The 22,509-nt window shown below is 46.9% G+C and overlaps 1 protein-coding gene across 1 annotated transcript in view; it reads right to left on the bottom strand.

The window, feature by feature from the left end:
* Nucleotides 1-9,640: 9,640 nt before the first annotated feature.
* The window catches only part of Nid1 (nidogen 1), a 79,851-nt gene continuing 66,982 nt past the window's right edge, over nucleotides 9,641-22,509 (bottom strand). Inside the window, exons 15-20 of the mRNA XM_038335214.1 lie at nucleotides 22,059-22,185; nucleotides 17,706-17,877; nucleotides 16,030-16,187; nucleotides 15,000-15,123; nucleotides 14,233-14,345; nucleotides 9,641-11,865 (exon numbers count right to left, since the gene is read on the bottom strand). Coding sequence (XP_038191142.1) covers nucleotides 11,744-11,865; nucleotides 14,233-14,345; nucleotides 15,000-15,123; nucleotides 16,030-16,187; nucleotides 17,706-17,877; nucleotides 22,059-22,185 — 816 coding nt within the window. The 3' untranslated portion in view covers nucleotides 9,641-11,743. The remainder of the gene's footprint in view (nucleotides 11,866-14,232; nucleotides 14,346-14,999; nucleotides 15,124-16,029; nucleotides 16,188-17,705; nucleotides 17,878-22,058; nucleotides 22,186-22,509) is intronic.

Below are 22,509 nucleotides of genomic sequence, written 5' to 3'. Positions count from 1 at the left end.
AGACAACTGTGATCTTAATCTTTCATTCCGGTCACTACCCAGTGACTGGTGCAGTTGGTAGAATGCTGGCCTAATGTGCCCAGGTGAGGGGCTTTCGTCGGGAGATGGGTGTCCTACACACACCACCTCATAAGCTGGGCCTGAGGGTGCACATTTGAAATCCCAGCACTCAGAAGCTGGAGGCAGGAAGTTCAAAGTCATTCTTGGCTACACAGAAGGAGAAAGAGAGCAAGCACAAACTATAAATGAGTTTCCAGCAGGCTGTCTGCCCATGCCAACCCTGCAGGCCCAGAGCTCTTCAGAGACCCCAGATTTCCATGGATGGCTTGTTCTTTGAGCTTTCTTTCTGCCGAAACCAAAGCCAGCATGTCTCTGAGCCTTCATTTACGCTCACTGAACCCAGAAGCACAACCACTGTCCTGAAAGCAGCCGGAGGCTAAGATGGCACCAGAAGACTTTCCACTTCCCATAATGATGTCCTGTTGGGTAACGGGTCCATCTGAATGGAACGGAGGCCCAGCGGAAAACACCAAAGACCTCCTTGCCACATTCCTCTGGAGCCACAGACAGCTCTTTCACTGCACTGGACAAGCTAAGCTAGGCTCAAGAAGTCTCAAGCATGACTGTTTTGCTTTAAAAACCGAGTGAGGTGTTGTAACTCAGGCCTCTACTTCCAGCAATCAGGAGTCTGAGGCAGGGGGATCTCCAGGACTCTCAGGCTAGCCTAGGCTACATAATCAGACCTTGCCAGTAAAAAACAAACAAACCAACCAACAAACAAACCAAGGAGGAGATGACTCAGTAAGTTGCTGCCTAAGCATAAGGTCTTGAGTTCAAATCCCCAAAAAGCCTGTAAAAAGCCTACCTGACCCTGCCTGTGCCTGGAACCTTGGTACTATGGGAGGCAGAATCAGAAGAATGCTGGGGCTTTGCTGTTGTAGACTCTTTACTGCGAGGCCTTGTCTCAAGGCAATAAGTACTGAGTGGTAGAGGAGGACACCCAGCATCCTCCTTTGACCTCTGCATATGTGCAGAGGTCTACATGTGAACATACCACACCCCCTATAGACTACACACATGCATACACACATACACACACATAACACACAGAGACCACGCACACAGAAAATACATACACACACAGACAACACACACACGACACAGACCACAAACACATATACAAGCACACATAGAACACATACACACACATACACACACAGACCACACACATACACACATGACATAGAGACCACACGCACATATAAACATACATGCACACACAAAACACATACATACACCACAAAAATGATACCAGCTTTTAATACACAAGGAGACCAGAAAGGGCCAATGAGAGAGACGGCCCTGGGGTACACAAGCCTTGCCCTTGGAGAGCAGCCAAGGTTGCTTTCCTTCTGCTTCAGGGCACATCAGCCAGAGTAGCCTTGTGAGGCCAGACAGCCACGTGACAATGGTCCAAGGAAGGAGCCTTTCAGGGCAAGTCCACAAACACATAGATTTAGGAAGAATTCATTTCAAATCTAGAGACCTAAGGAGCCATATTAACCTGAGAGAATGCAGTTGCTTGGCCTTTGTATAAACTCAACCCAAGACAGGTTCCCCCAGGTCCTCTGTCTCATTCAGCTGGCTTTGTTCTTCTGAAAGGGTCTGACCCCACACTTTGCAGTATTTTGGACTGGGTGTGTCACAGCTGTCGCCTTGAATCAGGGTCACCGGGAGCAGCTTCCAAACACAGTAGTATTGGGCACAAAGTTCAGATCCCCAGAACTCACATAAATGCCTGGCAGGATGACAGCCAGCTTGTAATTCCACCCCTGGTAGGCTGAGATAGGGGATCCTCAGGGCAAGCTGACTAGTTAGACTAGCCAGATGGACAGACTCTGGGCCTGATTTAGAGACCTGTCTAAAAGAACAAGGTGGAAGCATGATTAAGGAAGACTCCTGACAGAGACCTCAAGTTTCTATAGGCCCTCACACACATGTACACACTACATGCAAACGTACTCATGAAAAGAAAAACAAAAACCAAAAAGGATGGAGCATGAGAAAATGACACCTGCAGCATTCTGTGACCTCCACCTGCTTATGCATGCATGCAGATGTACACAGGTGCAGGTATCTATGCACACATGTATGCACTTATGGGGGCATGTGTATGCATACACGCAGACACAAACACACACACATACACACACACACCACATACACACAAGCAAGCTACTTTATACAGAAAGGGTTCTATTAAAAAGGCAGGCTTTCTGGCCTTTTGCCAGCCCCTCCTCCCCATCCCTGTCCCCTGCCCAGGGCAAAGGGCTTCTGTGCTGTGTGCAAGCTGGGGACTTTGAGAGTATGCCAAGGTCATGCAGCAGAGTAGAGCTCAGCGTGGACTTCTCTCCTCAGCGGCCTCACTGAGAGCAGGGTGGAAAACCCCAGTGGCAGAGGGGCCCTATTTGTGGGGAAGCAGGAACTGCTGTAAATAGCCACCTACTTTGTTAAAGGACCTACCTACCTACTTACTTTAGAATGGAACTCCCCTCCTTGTCACACAGCAATGACAAGAGGCAGAGCAGATTCTGAGTTGCCAGAGTAGGCAAGGTAGGTTGCCAAGCCAAGCCACTAGGTGGTCCTGCGTCCCCAGTGGGCACAACAGAACCTCAGTTTTGCTACTGAGCCATTTATACAGGTGCCTGGGAACATCCCATCCCCAGAGGACAAGGTCTGAAGGAGCCACCCTTCCCTCTCACTAGCCCGGTCACCACAGCTTCCCCTTTGTCACTTTCACAGGCACCTTCGTCCCCAGACAGGAACTGCTGCACGGCCCACAATAGCCACGCTTGATGCAGCCCTGGCTAAAAGCCCAGGGGCATCACCTCAAGCCTGGTCTCAGAGCAACCACAGCCCGCTAATGGCTGCCTGGTAGAGAGTCTGAGGAGGGACAGAACAAGCTTGTGCCCTCAAGTCTGTGTGCCTGTGTGGGTCTGTGCACACCTTCCTTCCCTATGGTGCTTCCCCTGGAGTGTGAAATTACCCAACAGCCACAGCGGCTGGGAAGGGGAACCCATCAACTTCCCATTTTGAAAGTTCTGTTAACTGGCAGTCTAGAGGAAATCTTTCCCCACCTCACTCTAAACTAGAAATGGTTTTCATTCTGAGGGTATTGTGTGCCTATACCGGAACATCCTAGGTACAGGAGGGAACTTTAGACAATGGGCGATCACAGCCCTGGTCACGCATACCACCACCACCATTGCCCCCTCCTGGGAGGACTGGCTTAGAATTTCTAGGCTCTCCTTCCATGGCTGCACAAAAATATGTCCCAGAGGAGACAACATTCCGTGACTTCTTTACTCATTTGTCTCTATGTCTAGAACATTCTCCAGTGTCACCAGAGATGATTCCATCTCCTTTTTATCTTCACTCAGTTTAAAGTTTCTTTTTTTTTTTTTTTGTTTTGTTTTGTTTTGTTTTTTTCGAGACAGGGTTTCTCTCTGTAGCTTTGGAGCCTGTCCTGGAACTAGCTCTTGTAGACCAGGCTGGTCTCGAACTCACAGAGATCCGCCTGCCTCTGCCTCCCAAGTGCTGGGATTATAAAGTTTCTTTTTAAGGCTGTTTGTGCCCGGGAAATCCTCTAAGCTACTGCTGGCCTGGGCATGGGGTATGGTACTAGTCACAACAAAGTAGAAAGTACCAGACAAACAGAACCTGGAATCCCAGCACCTGAGTACCGTGTCATCCTTATAGGAGACTCTGGGCTCAGACGCTGTGTAGCTAAAATGAAGATTCTGGCCAGAGTGTGGTAACTGTTCGAGAGTTACTGCTCTTCTTGGGTGTAGGGGAATGGCTGCGTCTGTAAAGAACTTGCTGTGTGAGCAGGAAGACCCAGTGCCCCTCTAAAAAGCTGTGTGTGCCAGCGCGTACCTGTGACCCCAGTACTAGAGGGGTGGACATAGGCAGACCCCTCGGTCTTGCTGAGCCAGACCAGACAAATCAATGACAGACCTGTCACTGAACATCAGAGAAGGTGGAGAAGTGATTGAGGAAGATACCAATGTCAGCCTCTGACATAGACAAGCACTCCCCGCCCCCCACATGCACACATACCAATTCCAAATATCCCCTTTTCTCTCCACATGTTTCCCTTAAAATTGGTCTTTATAGATTTGTGTTTAGGAGAGTTGCATCGTGAGACTGACGCTTTAATGTTTTTTCTCACAGAGGGAAGAACGGATACTCCGGGACCACTCCATGCCGGCACTTACCTGTCTGATTGTGCGCTTCTGCTTGTTTCTACAAAGAGCGCTTCCACGGACACTCTGCTCCTTAGAGTAGTAATTGCAGACTCCGGTTTTGCTATAATAACAGGACCGAATAGAAAGGCAGCCTAGAGTCTGAACTTCCTGTATGTCTCTGCAAGCAATGGTCAAGGCCAGTGTGTTCCTGATCTTCCTGACAGACTTGCTGTTGTGACTTCTCGGGTCGGTACTACAAACCCAGTTCTGCCATTTTCCTATTGAGCAAAAGCTGGACCCAAGTCTCTTTTCTCCTAGGAATAAGTTTCCATTTAAATACCCATTAGGGCTCTCATTTTCTGGACATTTCTGTCTGTGGTCTGTCCATTGGAGACATGGTGTCTGAGTAGCTTGAGCTAGAATGATCAATATCCATCTTAAATAGAAGGATGCACCTTCTTCTAGATCCATCCTCATGAGTTATAGCCGAAACACCCTGCACTACACTAATTTACTTGGAGTAGTTGCAGAGGTGATTATCTGTGTTTCTCACAGACTGTGGCATGGAAGGACTTCTTTGAGGCCCCTGACAGGATTCTAAGTCACTTGTCTTCCTGACTCAGTTGGCATCTCCATTTCAGAGGCTTCGTGTGTGTGTGTGTGTGTGTGTGTGTGTGTGTGTGTGTGTGTGTGAGAGAGAGAGAGAGAGAGAGAGAGAGAGAGAGAGAGAGAGAGAGAGCTCTAAAAGTTAATCTCTGGTGTCCTTCTTCAGGTTTGAAGCAAGGTTACTCACTGGCCTTGAACTTGCCAAGTAAGCTAGGTTGACTAGTCAGCCTCTCTGCTCTGGCTTTTTTGTTGTTCTGTTTTTCAAGACAGGGTTTCTCTGTGTAGCCTTGGCTGTCTTGGAACTCGCTCTGTAGACCAGGCTGGCCTCGAACTCTCAGAGATCCACCTGCCTCTACCTCCCGAGTGCTGGGATTAAAAGCATGAGCCACCACCACCCTGCTCACAGGGACTTCTTTATATGAGTTCTGGGAATCAGACACAGGTCCTCGGGGTCACTTCACCAGCTGAGCCATCTCCAGGCCCACGTTCCACTGCTTAGTCACAGCCGGCTACCACGTATCCTTTGAATTTGTAGTGCCTTCACGTGCATATTTTCTCGTCAACCTCTCAAGCATCTATGCACACCAGCTGTGGGTAAAGTCGATGTAGCTCCCTGTAGACCCAGCGTTTTGCTGGTGTATTGATCCCCTGTAGCAAAGCACTGCAACTGGGGGCTTAAACAACAGAAGTATTTTCCCGTCTTTTGATATTAGAGTTCAAGGTTGGGATGTTTGGGGGTGAACTTCTTTGGAGGCTGGAAAGGAACGTGTGTCTCAGGCTGGGTTCCCTTGCCTGGTATCTGCATCTCTCCATCTGTCTTTCTCTCCCATGGAGTTTTCTATGTGTCCACTACCTTTCCAGTTTAATCAAGCCCCGGCCCCACTGAGTCAAGGTCCACCCTGTGGGTTCATCATCATCTGACTGTATCTGCAAAGACTTTATTTCTAAATATTCCATTCTGAAGTACTGCGTTAGGGCAACACCTCTCTTTTTGAAAGGCCACAATTTAACTGACAGCAGACGTTAAAGAGTTAAAATGGGATTTTATGAATGGCAGAGATGGCTCAGTGGTTAAAGAGCTCGTCCAGAGGATGAGTTCCCAGCCCCCATATTGGTAGGTTCACAACTGCCTGTAACTCCAGCTCCAGGGGATCTGATGTCCTCTTCTGGTCTCTATGAGTATTACATCCCTGTGCACAGATACGCAAGAACACATACACAGTTAAAATTAAATCTTTTTTTTTCTTTTTTGGTTTTTCGAAACAGGGTTTCTCCGTAGCTTTGGAGCCTGTCCTAAAACTAGCTCTTGTCGACCAGGCTGGCCTCAAACCTGCCTCTGCCTCCCAAGTGCCGTGGTTAAAGGCATGCGCCACCACCACCCAGTTTAAAAGTAATCTTAAAAACCAAAGATGATATTTAACATTTACTATATGTCAGCACATACCTATAATCCCAGCACTTGGAAGGTGGAAACGGTGTGTGTGTGTGTGTGTGTGTGTGTGTGTGTGTGTGAATCAAGAGTTCAAGGTACTCCTCAACTGAACAGGAGTTCCAGGCTAGACTGAGTCACATGAGATCTTACTTCAAATAAGCTACAATCATTAATTATTATATGAAGTAGAACACAAGAGTCTTTTTTTAAAAGAATTGTTTTTATTGAGCTATATATTTTCTGTGCTCCCCTCCCTTTCTACCCTCTCTCATGATCTCCCAATTTACTCAGGAGATCTTGTCTTTTTCTACTTCCCATGTACATTAGATCCATGTATGTCTCTCTTAGGGTTCTCTTTGTTGTTTAGGTTCTCTGGGATTGTGAATTGTAGGCTGGTTTTTATTTGCTTTATATCTAAAAGCCACTCATGAGTGAGTACATATTATATTTGTCTTTCTGGATCTAGGTTACCTCACTCAATATGATGTTTTCTAGATCCATCCATCTGCCTGCAAATTTCAAGATGTCAATATTTTTTTTCTGCTGAGAACACAAGATTCTTATAGATTTGTGAAGACAAACCACAAGGTGCTCCAGAAACCTGTCTTTGGGTGAGCGCAAACATCCCCCTCCCAGTGTTCTTCTCCTTCCTTCTTCCTACAGTACCTGACCCAAACAGCATTTTCCTAAGGAAATATGGACTGTCCTACAGCTGGGGGGTGGGAGATATTATCATATTGATCACAAAAGAGAAGCAGGCTGGGGAAACGGACCAGGTGGTCCCAACAAAAGACAGAGCTTCTTCACTCTGTTCAGTCAAAGCAACCAGAAGGAGGTTTCTAAGAGCTGAACACTCTTTATAAAACCCCCTCCCCAACCCCTCGTCATCAAATGATGGTCCTATCTGATACTAAGAACATCAAGGATCTGAGCCAGAAATGCAGCTCAGGAGTAGAGCGTTGTCTAGCATGCACGAGGCCTCAGCTTCAAGCTTTACTGCCACTAAAAAATAAATGACACCCGAGTGCACTCTCAAGTAACGCTTGAGACCTATAACCTGCTCTTCTGACTGTTGGTCCAGATGCTCTACTTTGAAGAGTAGGTAGTATTTATAAGATGCTAATGTGGGTATCTAGTGCCAGGCCCCCAAGGTTCCTGTGCTCATACAGGCCAAGCCATTTTATCTCTAGAAAACTCCGTTCAAATTTTTCTTCACTGTTAAAGATTTCCCACGGGGGCGGGAGGGGCACTTTGGGAAACCCCAGACCCATACGTACCTGTTGTGGTGTGAATGTGGTTTGTCCCTGTTAAACTCGTTCAGGAGTTTAAGCCCTACTGTGAGGCGTGGAGCAGCTTCAAAACAACTCCACCTTGATTGTTTACAGGTTGGGCCTTTGGCAAGTTGATTAACATGAGTTAGGGTTATCAGGTGATGCCTCACTCATTCAACGGCCTTGGCCGCCCTCTTGTGGTCTTATTTGGAACTGCCTTGGCAAACCAGCTAGAACCAATGTTTTTCAAACCTTCCAGTTCCTTGGGCTGTGATGACCCTCCCAACCATAAAATTATTTTGTCGCTTCTTTATAACTGTAATTTTGCTACTGTTGTAAACCATAATGTAAATATCTGATATGAGACCCCCCAAGGGGTCACTGCCCATAGGTTGATTACCACTGAGCTAGATTTAAACTGAGTGGCTAGGTTGAAGGCAGGCTGGGTGGCCCTGTAAGCTCATCAGTGCTGATATGAGGAGCCAAGCAAAGAGTCCTCGAACTTTCTGGCCCTTCCATGGCTTGATTTCTGTGCCATCTTAACAATGACCCCATGGACCATTGTAGGAATCCTGCTCTCTTGCTAGGGCCTCTAAGGTTTTGGCTGTAGCCTTTAGGCTTCACATCCTGGTGAAAGAAAACGGACAGAGGTGCTTTGCTGGCTTAAGGATCCTAACCTCCTCTTCAGAGCTGTGCTCTTCAGATGGGTTTGCTCAAGTAGCCTCTAAAAGAATGGTTGCAGGGCCAGGGGTGTCCCTCAGTCAGTAGAGTGGTTACTGAGCATGTGCAAAACCATAGGATGGACCCTCAGCACCAGGGTCTCACACTGCCCAGGCTGACCTTGAACTCACTGTATAGGCAAAGATGGCCCTGAACTTCTGACCCTTCTGCCTCTACCTCCTGAGCTAAAAAGATCAAACCCTGGGCTTCACACGTTAGAGAGCCTACATCCCCAACACGAAACAAAGCAAAGAGGACCAGAGTTCGATCCCCAGAATCCATGTAAAAAAACTTGACTTAGTGCATGTGCTTGTAATCTTAGCGCCTGGATGATCCTTGAGGCTTGCTGGCCAGCCAGCCTAGCCCGTTTGATGAGTTCCTGCCTCAAAACGAACAAACAGATAAGAAAAAAAGAAACAAACAAACAAACAAAAACCTGGGGGGAAAAAAGATGAAAACCCGAGGAAAAAGCCCCTCCCCTCGAGGCACCTGTGGCCAGGCTCTGCCCCCACCCCCCACTACTCTAAATCTAAGGGCTGTGAGGGCCATTTCCAGCCCTTCCACACACCGGCACTCAAGCTCCTAGCCCAATCTTCTTTGATTCTTTTGTCTTCCAAGTCCACTGCTCATGGATAAATCCTTAACTCTAGCCGGGTGGTGGTGGTGGTGGTGACTTTAATCCCACCACTTGGGAGGCAGAAGCAGGCGGATCTCTGTGAATTCAAGGCCAGCCTGGTTTATGTAGAGCTAGTTCCAAAGCTACAGAGAAACCCTGTCTCGAAAAAAAAAAATCCTTAACTCTAGCCCACTTTTAAGTTTATCTGATTAGCAATCTTTTTGCTGTTGAATGTTTTGAGACAGGGCCTTGTTAGGTAACACAGGCTAGCCTCATGCTTGTGTTCACAACACTCAGGAGATAGATGCAGAAAGATCAGAAGTTCAAAGTCATTCTTAGATACACTGGGAATCAGAGGCTAGTTTGGTATGAGTTCTTATAAAAAAGGGGTTGGGGCAGGTAGGAGATAAACACACAAAAATAAACAGAAAAAAAAAGTCCATAAGGGTAATTTAGGGTCTGTGATAATAGCAGATAATTAGTTAATTCTAAAGCCATTCATAAGCCTTTGACTTCTGTGAACTATGTGGCTAATGGACAGATCATTAGGTAAGAGTCTTGGGTCCCCTTGGCTCAGGTTTCCTACCATGAACTGGCTGCAGCATCACACTGTGGTAGCATACTCCTCTGATCCCAGGTCTCAAGATCTGAGGCAGGAGGACCATGAGCCTAAGGTCAAGACAAAGCTTCAACATAGCAACACCCTGTCACCATGGAACAAAACAACAAAAACAAGACAAAATAAGAGTTTATTTTTAATAGTTGTTTTTTTTTAATTTTCTGCACTAATGTTTGTACAGCTGTAAACTCAAGGAATCATTCAATACTTGCATACATTAATAAGCACCTTCGTGGTTTCCACAGTTTAAGAATTGAGCGTGTAAAACATTTTAGAAGGGATCTAGTAAAATGAATAAAAGTTCTAAAAGATGAATATCATGAGGAACACAAGAGAGAGGGCTTCATACAAATGACTGAAGGCTACTTTATGAGGCCGCGCGAAAGACTCACACGCTCCCCAAATCTTGTCATATAAATTCCAATTGTTGAAGTAAAGACTCCCTCCCAGTTCAGGTTCCCAGTCCAATGGAAGCAGGTTGAGATGGAGGTAGGAGCAGATGGGACTGGGGGCTGAGTGTAATGAAGCCAGAAGAAAAGGAGGCAGGGGCTCTATTCCCCAGAAAAGGCATCCGACAAGGTCTTCTGTGTCTTCAGCGATGAGCATTCTTTTGCAAAATGTGCCTTTTTTTCTCTGAAGTTATTTAAGGGTTTTAGTTTTAGCTGCCTTTAAACCCCTCCTCCATCATTTCCTCTTGGGTTTACTATACCTGTTCTCCATCCATATTCCCACTGAGTCTTGTCCCTACCCTACACTGTGCTGAATTGAACTTCTGATGCTTGGCTTTCAATCCAAAATTTCTATTCCTTTAAGTGTCTTGGAAGAAGTTAAGAGAGAGAGAGAGAGAGAGAGAGAGAGAGAGAGAGAGAGAGAGAGAGAGAGAGAGAGAGAGAGAGAGAGAGAGAGAGAGAGGGTTATACATATGGTCAGGGGATATTTTTGAAACTAATAATTGACAGAAACACGGAGGCAGCAACTTGAACTACACCAATGAGCAATTAAAGGTCTGAACAACTAATAGAAATACCCCAATTAGATCTTTCCAGGTTGGGCCTTCAGATGAAGATCTAGCCAGCAAAAGCCATAGAGAGGAGGAGAAACAAAAGCACAATTCTAAAATCAGAGGACTATCATGGGCCACTAGCTTCTTCAAGCCCTACCCCAGCCTGGGCCCCGGATGACTGTCCATGAGAATACTTGGAAACCAGTACCAGGAGTGGGGCTGAAGACTCACATGTGTCACAGACTGGATGCTAATACAGGTACTTTGACAAAGAAAGAATTTGCTACAATTCAAGACACACCAAAGTCCCCTGTCCTCAAAGACCTTGACTCTACATCTTGAAATCCCTCTCACAGGACGTGTCTTTGACTCACCCACTTGCTTATCAGTGACCACTGCTGAAATACCAGGATTTTTTAAACCTGGGAGGGGCTGCCTCTTACCATTCATCAAATACCATGAGTTTCTAGGATGCGGTTGGGCTTTGATCACATGGCAGACCATGCTAACTGAAGTCAGTCTTAGATGGGGGAAGGTGGTTCAGAGCAGGAGTCGTTAGATAGGAGCGCGGACAGAGACTGGAGTACCAAGAGAAAAAGGATGCCTCATAACCTCGCCTAAGCTGGACCTGGATGCTGTGTTGAGAAACTGACAAACTCTCAGGCACCTCAGAGTAATGGCTGAGCTTGTAATGCCATAGACAAGGACTAGGTGGGGGTGGGGAGTGTCTGCTTACCGTGGAGGACCCCAAGACTACGAAAAGCTCCTAGGACTCTAGAATGGACATAAAACTTTCACCCTGAAAAAAAAATTTTTTTTGGAGAAAGGGTATCATGTAATCCATACTGCTTTTGAACCCTGCTATATAGACAAGATTAGTCTTAAATTCCTGATCTACCCGCCTCTGCCTCTCAAGTGCTAGGGTTACAAGCATGCACCACTATGTTGGCTTTTTATCCAGAACTCTATAATCTTGTCTGAAGACTGGGATCCGGGAATGTGGGGGCCCTGCCCTCATGTTGGGGTAGAGACTTTCCCATTACTGACTCGGGGTGACTGTTTTAGGGGAGGTTGAGGGGAAGTTGTGAGGGCTCAGGGTAGGCTAAACCTGGGCCCAGTGGTCACTCCACTGCAGGACAATTTTCAGTCCGTTATTTTGTTCCGATCAAGTCATTTCAAGTAGGGTGTTACTGTGAAATACTTGGAGAGGGAGCAAGGCATTCTTGTCATCACTTCCGTTCAATGCAGTCAACTCCCAGGGTGTTGTCAGGACATCGGCAGGTTCTGCTCCCTGGAGTGGGCAAGCAGAGGTGGGTACAGCCACCATTATTCACTGAGCAGTAGTTGTGGCCTGGAAAAGATGGAAATCCACGTCAGAGTCTCTCCTCTCTGACTGACTTGACATCTACAGCAGCCTCCCTGTTAACCTCCTTGTAGGTTCAAGGGCCTAAGATAAGCTGTTTGTTCCCCTGTCACAAATAAGACAAGAACATGCATTCCTGATTTAAAAGTGTGGTTAACATGGATTGTCAGCCTGGTGGAATTTAGAAACAACAAAATCACACCTCTGGGCATGTCTGCCAGGAGTTTCTCATTGTCTTTTTGGGGGGATGGGGGTTCAAGACAGAGTTTCTCTGTAGCTTTGGAACCTGTCCTGGAACTAGCTCTTGTAGACCAGGCTGGCCTCGGACTCAAAGAGATCCGCCTGCCTCTGCCTCCCGAGTGCTGAAATTAAAGGTGTGCGCCACCACCGCCCGGCCTGCTAGGAGTTTCTACATGAAGTTAATTGAGATGGGAAAATCCACCCTACTCCATCCCATGGACTGGTTCCTGGAATGAATGAAAAATGAGAAAGCAGGTTGAGCACCAGCGGTCCTGACTCTGGGTACAATGTGGCCAGCTGCCTCACACTCCCGCCACCTGTGACGCTACCCTTAAACTGTGAGCCACAGGAAATTCCTCCCCGCTTAAGTTGCTTTTCAGGCATTTTGCCACAGCGATGAGAAAGGGAACTAGCGCAGAGGGCTGGCTGTGCAGAGTTGGTTCCACAGATCACGGGGAGGGGAGGGCTCTCCAACCCTGTTGTGGAATGTTTAACTATGTAACTATGTAAATATGTATACATTTACTCATGGCTGGGGATATTACTTTAACAGTGTGAAGGTGTGTTACACTTGTTTCTGCTGCCTTTGCTAACAATGTAAGGATGTGTCACATTTGTTTTTGCTGCACTGGTTTTTCAATTATAAAAAGATGTGTTGCATCTGTTTCAGCTTGCCTGCCTAAGGCACCTGACTGGTCTAATAAAGAACTGAATGGTCAATAGGTAGGCAGAGAAAGGACAGGTGAGGTTGGCAGGCAGAGAAAATAAATAGGAGGAGAAATCTAGACTTGAGAGAAGAAAGAGGGGGACACACCCAGGGCAAGAAGCCAGGCAACTGCCAGCTGGCCAGACACAAGAAGCAGTGAAAGTAAGATATATAAGATACACAGAAGGAAAGAAAAAAAGTAAAAAGCCCCAAGGCAAAAGGTAGATAAAGAGAAACAAATTAAGAGCTAGCCAGAAATGAGCCCAAGCTAGGCCAAGCATTCCTAACTAATAAGATGTCAGAGAGAAGGCCTGCTACACAGCTCCAACATGGAACTAAAACAGAACTGCAGGTATTCCCCTCCAACACGCCCATGGCCCCCCACTGACTGGCAGCAGGCAAGAAAGAAGATGGCTTAGGAAAGAAGCCTTTGAGAGGAGGCACGGCTCAACACAGACTCTGGATCCAGGCCACTGGGACCCACCTGCAGCTCTGCTGCTGCAGCTGCAGGATTCTGAGCTCACTGCTTGCATTTCCTCATGCATGATATGGGAATAAGAGCATCAACCACACAAGGCAACTTAAATGAACTAATGAACAAAAGGAACCCAGAACCGTGAGATGAAATGTATAAGATACCTAAGCCACACAACTTGTATGTTTGTGTGTGTACACACATGCATGCATATTCATGTATATGTAGGTGCACGTATGTGTGCATGCATGCAGAGATTAGAGGACAACCTCAGTTGGCATTGTCCCTCTTTTGAGATAGAATCCTCTCATTGGCCTGGAATTTTCCAGTAGGCTAGGCCGGCAAGCTAGTGAGCCCCGAGGCCCCCCCCTTGTCTTTGCCTTCCCATTGTTGTAATAACATCACCAGGCCCAGCTTGTTATGTGGGTTCTGGGGATTGAACTCAGGTCCTTATGCCTACAAGGCATGCACTTTAGTTGCTGAACCATCTTTCCTGCCCTGCCATTTTTCTTATAAGTCACTTTTATTTTTATTAGGCCAAATGGGTGAATGTTTTAAAATATCAGTGATTCAACAGTGAGTTCCTTTGTGGCACCTAGTGACTGTACACTTCAAGGCTTAGCCCAAGACTCGAGGTTTCCTGACCACATCTATGCCATAACTTCATGCTTCTCATTTATGCCTCTGGCTCCCCATTCAGTAATGAAGACTCTTGGTGAAAGTGACCACATCTCATCCACTGTGGCTACGAGCAGCAATATGTAGGCGTGGAGCCTCGGGATGCCCCCCAGATCCCAGAGAAAGCAATGATGTACTGAAGGATGGATATTCAGAATGCTCAAGTTGGGCTTTCTACAAGAAGGAGCTCTGGGGTATATTGAGTCACCATGATACTTATGTGTTGACCTCATATTCAGCAGCAAGGATGAATTACCTTGGGGGCACTGGGACGGGGCAATGGTGATGCCGTATAGCCGGGTCTGCTTGTGCGGGTGGAAGGTATCCATCTCTTTGGATATAGCAAGGTCCATGGCAATCACTGAATTCCTGCAAAGCATCAAGGCACAGACAGTGATCATGCATCTGATGGCTTGAACTGTTCTCAAGGGGTTACTCATCCTCGTCTGTGGCTTGGAAGAGAAAAGGAGATGTGGTATCTTGTCCTCTGTGTAATTCTTCCTCCCCCTTGGCTGGGTAAAGCCTATAGTTCATAGTTTTTTGTTTGTTTGTTTGTTTACAAATAAAAACCTAGCTCTCCCTTCTACTCTAAATTCTAGGTGACATATAGGCTCTTCCGGCCAACTGCCTCCTTGGTGTGAGCCTCCCTTTGAAGGAAGGTTTGGCCCAGAAGCAGCTGGGGGAATATTGCAGTTTTAAAACTACCGTAGATGTAGATGTATGATATAATCATAATCATAGCGCCCACCAGCCATGTGACCAAAGGCAGCTCCCGGGGAAAGAGCAGCCGTGCTCAGGAAGTCCCAGGTTCGGGGATTATTAACAGCACCTCTGCTCCTCTCTGAGATTTGCAAGCCCTCTTCCTCCACTTTCTTCCACATCTCCTGACAGCCAGGAAGAGGGAAGAAACAGGCATCATTGGAGGTCAAAGGTTAGGACAAGAGGCCCAAGGCAAAGGCCTTCAAGGCCTCCACAGACAAAGGGAAGGACACAGTTCTGCCCACGTGACAGCAGCCTACTTACGTCTTCCAGTCTGTGTAGTACAAATTCTTCCCATAGCTCGTCACAGCGAAAGGATACTGGAGCCCTTCGAGAACCTTGCGTCTGCCGGGCTGAGCTGGGTTCAGGCATTCTGCTCTATGGGTGCCTGTGTGCAGCAAACACAAGTTGGTCATTGTTCATGCAAGAAATGGGCCCTTTGTGTCAGAAAATAAGAGTCTGAAAAAGACAAGGGAGGTGGAGCCCAGTGTTGCCAAGGCCTGTCCTGGGCAATACAGAGGGCTGCTCTTCAGCACTGACAGCCCATTTCTGCCTCCTGTCTTCTCCCTTTCATCAACCTACACCCACCTGAGTTCCGGCACCCACACCTGGCCCCACTGAGGAGATGCGAGCCAGGGTAGAGAAGTCACAGCCTGTTCTGGCCTTGTCAGCCCTTTGTCTCAGGAGGAACCCCGCCATCTTCTGGCTTTTGCTCAAGCTCCTCCCCTCTAAGCCTCTCCGGACCCTTTCTTCCCAGAGCTGGGGCATGGAAGAGCTGCAACAGATCAGTAGTTAGGGTCTGGCCTGCCACTAGTGTCCGCAGGATGGATATGCTTGTACAAGCGTGAAAGTGTTCACACCTCGCTCTTTGTCCTAACTAGCTGTGGGACAGACTTTCATGGGGAAAGATGAAGGATGGGCCCCTGGATAAGCATCTTTCCCACATCTTATCTCAAGCCCGAGGGACACCCTGCACAGCTGAAGCAGGAGCACATTGGGGACTCTATGCAGGATGCTCTATTATCTCTGCAGACATAGCATGCAGTCCTCAGGAACCTCCCACCAGAATAGGGGTTGGCCATTTTGCTAACCATGATTCTGCATGTCAAAAGACAAAACCAAGGATGATACCGGGTATTTATAACACTTAGAATGGTAACATTTAACAATAGAAAAATTATTCCAAGCTTGTTTGCTATAGAGAAATAGGCAGTGGATGAGATTTGCTGACACTAGAGCAAGGGGAGTAAGAAAATGAAGAAGTACAAGCACACGATCTCAAGCTTCCTGTTACCTGCATCCACCCAGCAGAGCTGAGACGAGAATGGATCAAAGGTGAGGCCATTGGGCAGGCCCAGGTTGTCCTGTGCTAGAATCCTCCGGTTGGTGCCATCCATGTAAGAAGTCTCAATTTTGGGGCTTTCTCTGTTCCAATCTGTCCAATAAAGGTTCCTGAAGAGGTAACAGGGGAGAAAGGAAGCAAGATCATGAAAACACTTGAAAAGAAGCAGAGAGAAGCTCAGCTGAGAAGAAAGCAACACAGCTAAGTGAGACCCTGAGAAGCTAAGAGAAATTCCAGGCTTACCTTGGCTCTTTGCTCAAATTGGGTTATCTGTTACTAACAAATTCTATTTCCTTTATAGTATCTTGGAAAAGCTAGTAAGCAAATGTGGAGGTCTGGGACGGGGGCAGTTCAGTGGGTAAAAAAAGTCAGGACCTGTGTTCAATCCCCAGCACCATGGAGGAAAAAAAAGTCAAGCATGGTGACTGAGGCTTGCGATCTCAGTGCTGGGGAGGAGGCAGACGGGTCACCGGGTCTCTCTGGCTAGAAGCCGGCCCTACTTGGGAAGGGACAGGCCAGTGAGAAACCCTGCTCAAGGATGCAAAAGGTGGGCACCACTTAATGGTACCCAAGGTTTGTCACCAAACACACAAGCACACATAAACTTTGGACCTGACATACACAAACAGTAATACCCTGAGTAATAAACCTGTGCAGGAGGCCACCGTGGAGCAAAATGGTTTGACTAAAGCGAGATGCAGATACCAGCAAGGTGGTGGTGGTGATGTCTGCTGTATGAGAGGTAGCTGAGCGGCCACAGCACAGGGGTGTTGTCTCTAAGGGAAGGCATCAAGATGTCTAGGAGCGGGGGCCTGGGGTATAAGATTGAGAACTTGTCATAGGATGGAAAGGGGAATCTGTAATGGGCTGAAGAGGCCCTCGGGAAGGGGACCCCAGGACACTCAAGCCACATCTGTTCCAATACGGAGTGACAGGGACGTGGTTAGGCCAGCCGCACGCTCTTGGAGCATTCACACAATTTGAGTTAATAGTGGCGTTTCATTTGCACTTTAATAAATAAAGCTTGCCTGAAGATCAGAGAGTAAAACAGTCCCAGTGGTCAGCCTTACAGACCAGGCAGTGTAACACGCACCTTTAGTCCCAGCAGCCACACTAGCTTGCCATAGAAACCAGGCAATGCATGCCTTTAATCCCAGTGGCTCTTGTCTTTAATTCCAGCCCTAGAGAGGATTATAAAATGGGAGGAGACAGCTCTCAGTCTCAGTCTCATTCTGAGATTCCTGGAGGTAGGATTACCATTTCGGACTGAGGTAGAGGTAAGAGCCAGTGGCTGGCTGTTTTACTTTTCTGATCTTCAGGCTGAACCTCGATATCTGTCTCTGAGTTTTTATTAATTGTGCTACAGTTCACATTCACTATGCAGAAATTTCTCGCTTTCTGAGCTGTCACCCTACAAAGTCTCTCGACAAAAACATGAAACTGGAACACGGCCTGAAGTCCACATTGTGGTAACTGTGCCCACATCTCATCAGCTTGTAGACTCCGTTTCCTCTTGCATGGATGAAACCTCTCAGGAGAACGGCACTGGCATTAGAACCTCCTCTGAGTCCGTCCAAAAAAGCCAGAGACTAAAAAGGAGACTAGCACATGTGTATAAGCGGACCTACCCTCCCACGGAATCTGTCACAATGCCTCTGGGGTTCACCAAACCCGTATCGAACAGCACTCGACGCTGTGAGCCGTCCATCTTTGCCACTTCTATCCGATCCAGCTGAGAGTCTGTCCAGAAGATGCTGCGGCCAAGATGGTCAAGGGCAATGCCTTCAGGGCTTCCAAGATCTAGAAGGAAACACTGAGTCATACCCTAGCCTGTGAGTTTTCTGGTTATTCAGTTGTCTTAGGCATAGTGGTCAAACCTTGAGAAACCAAATGGGACTATGAAATTCTTACTGCTTATAAGATGAGCAATTTTCCAAGTGACAAATTAAAAAATGCTACCCAACCATCCTCACCCACTGGTGGGTACCACACCGGGCACCTGGAAGGTCACTGTGACAAAGATGCAGCCACATCCATTAAGAAGCCCACAGCCAACCACCATTCAAACTGAGGCCTAGTTTCTATGGGTAGATATAGATACAGGATCAACTTAAGTTCACCAGGGAAGGGTTCTGGAGAAGTGGGCATCTGTAGAAGCTGGTTCCTGGAGGACCAATGAGAGTTTATCGGACAAGGGTCTCACGTGTTTTCAGATCTAAGGAAGACTACAAGAGGCTTGAAGTGGGCTGCAAGTAACTTATATGGCCAGAGACTGTGGGAGTGAGGGAGGGAGTGGCCCTCAGTGAAGTGAGGATGGAGGTAAGGAACTCAAGAGTGTGTCTCACAAATGAACAGGAAACATGAAGATGGAATGGTAGAGTTTTCCTTCCTTGGTAATTCCGGGGCAGGGAGGCATTTCAGGAAACAACATCACCAATCACACTGTCAGTCCTTGAACGTGAGTATAAAGATTAAAAAGAAGGTGTTGGTGATTACAAACTACACTCCCCACGGTCTCCACTGGACAACAGCAATAGCAGTCAAGACACAGGTTGGCACCGTGAAACAAATAGTCCACAGAAGTCACTATAAGTGGAAAATATGGAATGACATTGTAGGATTTATGGGCATCCTTGAGATTCTTCCCTGTCCTAAGCAGCGGACGTTTAGCTCGGCTGGAGTGAGAGCAGGAAGCGAACCCACCAAGCTGTACTGCCCCAGGCATCTGGTGCTTGAGCAAATCACCCTGCACGCTCTCATCTGTATAGAAGCAACTCAGCCTTTCACCTCAGCCTTTCCTGGAATAGAGCACGGTGTGAGAACAGCACAGTTTCTGTCGGAGGCTAAGGAGATGGCTCAGTCCATAGTGTTTGCTTTGCAAGCACAAAGACCTAAGCTCAATCCCTAGTACTCAAAAAATAAATAAATAAAAACAAACAAACAAACAAAAAAAAAAACTACCTATAATCCCAGCACTGGGCAGGCAAAACCAGGGTTTGCTGGTCTCCAGGCTAGACCAATCAATGATCTCCAGAGACCCCATCTCAAAAAAAAGTGGCGAGGGCAAGTGATTGTGGTCATCACCTGGTATTGGCAGGCACATGTGTGTGCACCCACCACCCACACGTGCACACACACACAGCCCTCTGATGGGAGCCCAACTAGAGGACAGTGATTCAGAACCACCAACGGTTAACATATGGCTTACTATTCATGCCCAAAGAAGAGCTGTATAAAGTACAGTTTTTTCCCACACCATGAGAGGCCCAGGAACAATGAAACTGCCTCCCAGGGGCTCCCTGTGGTTTTCAAACAAAACACACACACACACACACACACACACACACACACACCCCACCAGCAGCCACTCAGTCTGGGGAAAACTTGGAATGAGCACATCCTGTGGGACAGCCCTGAGCAGCTCTCAAATACTGCAGGAAGAGGGGCTGCCCAGACTGACTCAGGGCATCCAGAGGAAGCCTAGGAGGAGCTTACGTCACACCCACCGTCCCCTTCTTCACAACCCTGCTTCTGATCTCAGACCCAAGAGCCACTGAACCATTTTTCCTTCCAACCAAGAAAATGTAGTTCAGTGGGCTACACTTTGCAGAGGAATGGGCTGGAAAAACACCACCAACTGTGTTGAAGGAAAGGAGAGGGCAAGGGGAGAGATTTTACCCTTATTGCTGTGTGAAAAGGAAACGGAGTACGATACCAGGCAAGGAGGCCTTGGGAGGAGAAGAACATGTCTCCAACACCTCCCCAGAACTGCGCTGGAAGTCTATCTTAGTCGAAATCACATTTTTTTTTTTTTTTTGGTTGATTTTGTGAGCTTTCACAGTCAGTCAGTTGTAGCCTTGAGCTCTTACAGCCCTCACTGCACTTAAAGGCCCCTTGGCAGATTTCCGGTGCCAAAGGCAACAGGAAATAACAGACAGTGACCTATTCCCCTCTTCAACTAGATTTTGAAATCAAATCAGAGATAACAGCAACAGCATTTTCAACAGAGAAGTAAAAGGCATTTTCAAAGTTCTCTTTTGTTAAGCCAGAGTATGAAAACTAACCAATATCATCTAAATACCCTGCCAGCTTCCAGAAAAGGATTTGAGGGCCGTGTGCAAAGCCAGGGCTGTTTCATTCAGCCTCAGCTTGATTCCTGACATGTTATCTCTAAGGAAGGAAATGGGGAAGGGGGGAAATGGCCAATGGCAATGGGGTGCATCAGAGGCTTGCTGAGTTGGAAGTTGAAAGCTTGCATTTGGCTCCCAAGTTAAAGGAAATGCAAAGCAGGCCTCGATTTCAAAAGTGTTTCTTCCACCTAAATAGTTTGCAGAGGAAGTGGAGGACTTCTTACAGCTAATGGCAGCACGACAACGCCTTCCCAAAAACGATGAGTCATGACTGAAGCATCCATCTCAAGTCCCTCGACCATGTCAGTACCTCTGGGACCTTTTACAGATCCTGGAGTTTTTGGTAAAATGATTAAACATACTCGTGTGAAATAGATTTTAAAAAATAAATGAACAGAGGGCTGAACCAGATCCTCACACATGTGAGGCAAACGCTCTAGCACTGAGCCGTATCCCCAACTCCTTTGCAACGTTCCATTTTGAGACAGGGCCTTACAAGTTGCCCAGGCTGACCTTGAATTTGTGGTCCTTTTGGCTCTCACGTAGCTGGGGAGACAGGCCTACAGAAGCGGGTCTCGCTACTCTTTATTTATTGAAAAAAGGTATTAAAATGACGTCTATTTCTTTGTTCAAGCAGGCATCTAGATGAGGTTAAGTGCTGAAGTCAGGCTGTGTCAGCACAACGCATGCCTTATCATAAGTTAATCAAAACAGAATTCTCTGTGAGAGGCGATCCCAGCTAGTTGAACTCCAGGTTGGGACTAGCGAGAAGAAAGGTGTGTTGAGTTAGGGAAGAGAATCTACCCACATCCCAAGAGGCTTTACACTGAAACGACTGCTCTTTCACTCCAACACGTCCTTAGGAATAGACGCTACTTCCAGAGCTGGCTGTAGTGTACACAGTTGTAACCCAGTACCAGTGAGGAAGAAGCATGAGAAGCAGGACTTCCAGGCTAGCCAAGGCTACTGAACATTGGATTAAAATATACAATAGCCAAAATAGTTCAGTTGGGAGCATGTTAAACTAAAGATGTAAATAAGTAAATAAGCAAGCGGAGTGGTGGTGCTGGCATATAATCCTAACACCTAGGAGGCAGGAAGATCATGAGTTCAAGGTCATCCTCAGCTACTTAATACATTTGAGGTAGCCTGAGTTACATGAGATCCTGCCACAAAAACCAAAGAAATAGTCTTCAGCTTCTGAGTGAGTATCTAACAGTATGCTTGTGGGTTTCTTGACTGTTCCTTCCAGCCATTGCCTTTGATGGAACCCCTCATGGAACACGGGGCGGAGCAGACTCTGTGAGAAGCAATTGCAGGCTCAGAAGCTACTGGACAGGGGCTGGAGAGATGGCTCAGTAGTTAAGAGCATTGCCTGCTCTTCCAAAGGTCCTGAGTTCCCAGCAACCACATGGTGGCTCACAACCATCTGTAATGAGGTCTGGTGCCCTCTTCTGGCCTTCAGGCATACATGCAGAGAGAATATTGTATACATAACAAATAAATAAATAAATAAATAAATAAATAAGCTACTGGACAAAATGAAACAGTGAGTTTAGTTTCATGATCCACAATGACGGACTATACAAGCTTCCAGGGAAAGGTGCAGGCACCTGCCTTGCTTCAGTTTTATTATCCTGAGACAAACAGCTAACCTCAGCCAGGATGTCCCTGATTTAATGACTCAGGAAACCCATGGCAAACCTCAGAGGGGCTGAAAAGGGTAGAGAATGGAGGCAGAGGACCCACCCCTTGCAAACCAAGCAGCTTCCTCTCCATCCTTCACCTCCTGCCCAGAGCAGTGTGGGTTGCTTAGAGCGGCACCTAAAGGGACACCATTTGCTTGCTCACCTTGTCGAATGATGGTGGTTGGCTCTCCGCCATGCAGGCTGGCTCTCCCAATGGAAGGCTCGCTGATGTCGGTCCAGTAAACCACCTTGTCCACACAGTCGAAGGCTAGTCCAATGATGACTTTTGCCTGGAAGTGATACCAGGGATTGAGGACAGCGCACCCAGCAGCTAGTGTTGCCTTGAACTTTCCTGTGTGCCTATATATCCTCAGATAGTATTTTAAATAAAGAAAATGGTTTTTTATTCACATTTTTTATTGTTGAATTGTAGAAACTACATAGTTTAGAAAAAACTTCTCTTTTCTAAATACATGTGTTTGTGTTTGTGTGTGTGTGTGTGTATTTCTCTCATCTTCAGTTTGGTTTTAATTTTCTTTAAAAATATTTTTATTTATTTTTATGTGTGTATGCTTGTGTGTCTGTGTATGTAGCACAGATGTTCACGTGCCCTT

This window comes from Arvicola amphibius, chromosome 6 (genome assembly GCF_903992535.2).
Source record: "Arvicola amphibius chromosome 6, mArvAmp1.2, whole genome shotgun sequence".
Lineage (NCBI taxonomy): Eukaryota > Metazoa > Chordata > Mammalia > Rodentia > Cricetidae > Arvicola > Arvicola amphibius.
This window is presented reverse-complemented; position numbering and strand designations above follow the sequence as displayed.